Below are 2,500 nucleotides of genomic sequence, written 5' to 3' on the forward strand. Positions count from 1 at the left end.
TATATATATATATATGAATGTATATATGTATGTGTGTAGCTATGTTGCGTACTATCGTGTTATTTTATTTATTGCCTATGCTGACTGTTTCTCCTCTATATCTCGTTGTCTACCCTTTTACATTTTCTCGTACCCTTCAGCAATTTTGTTTGCTTCATATGTGTGAAAGTTTAACCATTTCATCATTCTGTAATATCTTGATTTTCTTACTGAGGTTTTACAGCATCCATAACAGCATGTTCTCTGATTTATATGCTCGCTTTCAAGTAACGTTTGTTGCTGACATTCCAGAAATAAGTCTCAAGTAATTTTTCTTGCAACAACTTCCCTAAGCAAGCGCTTAAACTGACTGCGAAATAGATTAAATAGCAAACATAGGATTTCGCTTATTTTATTGTACTTGATTGCATTGAATTCCACTTACACAATGTCTATTTATCTATGTTTTTTTTAATTAGTTATGTATTCAATTACTTCTTTCAGGAGCCCATCAATGTTACAGACTAGAGCAATGGTAAGTATATATTTGAAGTCTAAATATATTTAATTTAGTTGTGAAGACTAAATGTATACATCCAGTTGTTTACCGAATGTAGAGAAGCATCACCAAAACTCGTTTTTCGGGGACACCGTGTTTGGCGGGGAAAAGAGACGAAAAGAAATACGACCCAAATGTTCGCAACACAGCGAGGGCCATTAAAGACAATACAGAGCTGGGTAGCGGAGTTAAAACGGACGCGGAGTTTATTATTTTAATGTTTGACAGAAAACCATAAATAAAACACTAACCTCTGTCTCATTTTCCTTCTCTGAATTCGTGGGTTTATGCCAATATTGCCATAGTTGCTGGTGAGCATCGTTTAGAATAAGCTAAAGCTTTGGAGATCTGGGCATAGTTTTCTGCTGAAGCCAATTCATGTTGGGTGAGATGTCTCAATCTGTTTCACATTCATAAAATATGCAATGCATAGTAGTATCCCCAAACAACTATATCAATATTTCGATAACACTGCTGTGTAGAATCATCATCATCATCATCATCATCATCATCATTGCCGTCGTTGTCGTTGTTTTAGCATAATCTTTTTCATGATTGTATGGGTCGGACGGAGTTCATTCAGGCTGATTTCCTACGTCTAAATATCCTTTCAATTGTAAACCCTCACATGTTCTCTAATAAGTTCATATTTCCTCATGTTTCTACGAAAGATTGGGAACTAATGACATTGCTTGTATGATAGACAAATTCATTTTATATCGTATTTATATCGATTGCTATTGTCCAGTAAATATCGGTACCTTGTTGTACTACTCTTATGAATTTATATATATACCCTTATAGGGCTATTTTTTGCTGGAAATTGATACATTTGTATTAATACATTTGTATTGAAATATTTTTCATTGATATATATATATATATATATATATATATATATATATATATATATATATATACAGACACACACAAACACACACACACACACACACACATATATATATCGTGTTATTTTATATATACACACACGTACGACGAACTAATTTCCGTTTTCCATCATCAACAAGGATTTGATCGGCCGCTGTAGAAAACACTTACTAAGCAGCCCAAGTTGCAACACAGTGGGACTGAAACCAAAACCTTGAGGTTTGGAAGTGAACTTTTTAATGACAGACATAATACAAAGTACATTATAATTTTTGCCGAGCAGGTGAAACTTAACACTTTCCCTCGTATAAAACAGTCACCTAGAGGTATTTATATTGTAGGTCGATTACTCTGTTCAGTAACATAGGAGTACATGTTAGAATTGGTTGTACTTCCGAATGTTAGGTCTTTCAATCGAGTTGAAATTGCTTCGGAATTGTGTAATTGCATAAATGCAATCATCAATTATTTGACCGTTGTGACGGCGAAGACTGACGTTGATTATTGTTTGTTGTAGCAATCACTACATTGTGTTATTGTGTATTTCATTTCTTTTCGATGATGCGACAGGTAGATTTTCTTTCCTCTCTCTATCTCTCTCTCCTTCTCTCTCTATATATCTCTCTCTCCCTTTCTCTCTCTATCATCTCTCTCTCACCAGTAACATTCAATTAAATTTATATAGTTTAATGTTCTATCATTATTTTTCTCCTTTCAACAGGTCCATGAAAAGTATGATTATAGTATGAGAGAGCCTGACACAGTGCTAGCTGCTAGTAGAGCTGATTCAGAGTTTATTTTGAGGAAACGTGAAGATATCAATTCAGATGTAGGAAGAAGTAACGTAAATGAATTAAGAGAGTTTTCAGCTACGGAATTTATGCTAGATAGGCAAAGAGAACGATCTTCCCAGCGTTCTGATCTAAGATACATCACCAATAACAACAATAACACCCATTCACTGCAGAATGGTGGAAGGTTCCTGACAGTCGGAGAACGTCCGGAAGATGAATACCCAGTCCCTGATTACGACAAAAATGAACAACGAGATATGCCTAAAAAAACCGAATATAA

General features: G+C 34.7%; 1 protein-coding gene across 1 annotated transcript in view; it reads left to right on the forward strand.

Annotated features, from left to right (window-relative positions):
- The window catches only part of LOC106868261 (uncharacterized), a 7,953-nt gene that overhangs the window by 4,275 nt on the left and 1,178 nt on the right, over positions 1–2,500 (forward strand). The window contains exons 3-4 of the mRNA XM_014913436.2: positions 484–514; positions 2,148–2,500. The exon at positions 2,148–2,500 is cut by the window's right edge and continues 1,178 nt beyond it. Of these exons, the coding sequence (XP_014768922.1) occupies positions 484–514; positions 2,148–2,500 (384 nt within the window). The remainder of the gene's footprint in view (positions 1–483; positions 515–2,147) is intronic.

The sequence above is a fragment of the Octopus bimaculoides genome, chromosome 9 (genome assembly GCF_001194135.2).
Source record: "Octopus bimaculoides isolate UCB-OBI-ISO-001 chromosome 9, ASM119413v2, whole genome shotgun sequence".
Classification (NCBI taxonomy): domain Eukaryota; kingdom Metazoa; phylum Mollusca; class Cephalopoda; order Octopoda; family Octopodidae; genus Octopus; species Octopus bimaculoides.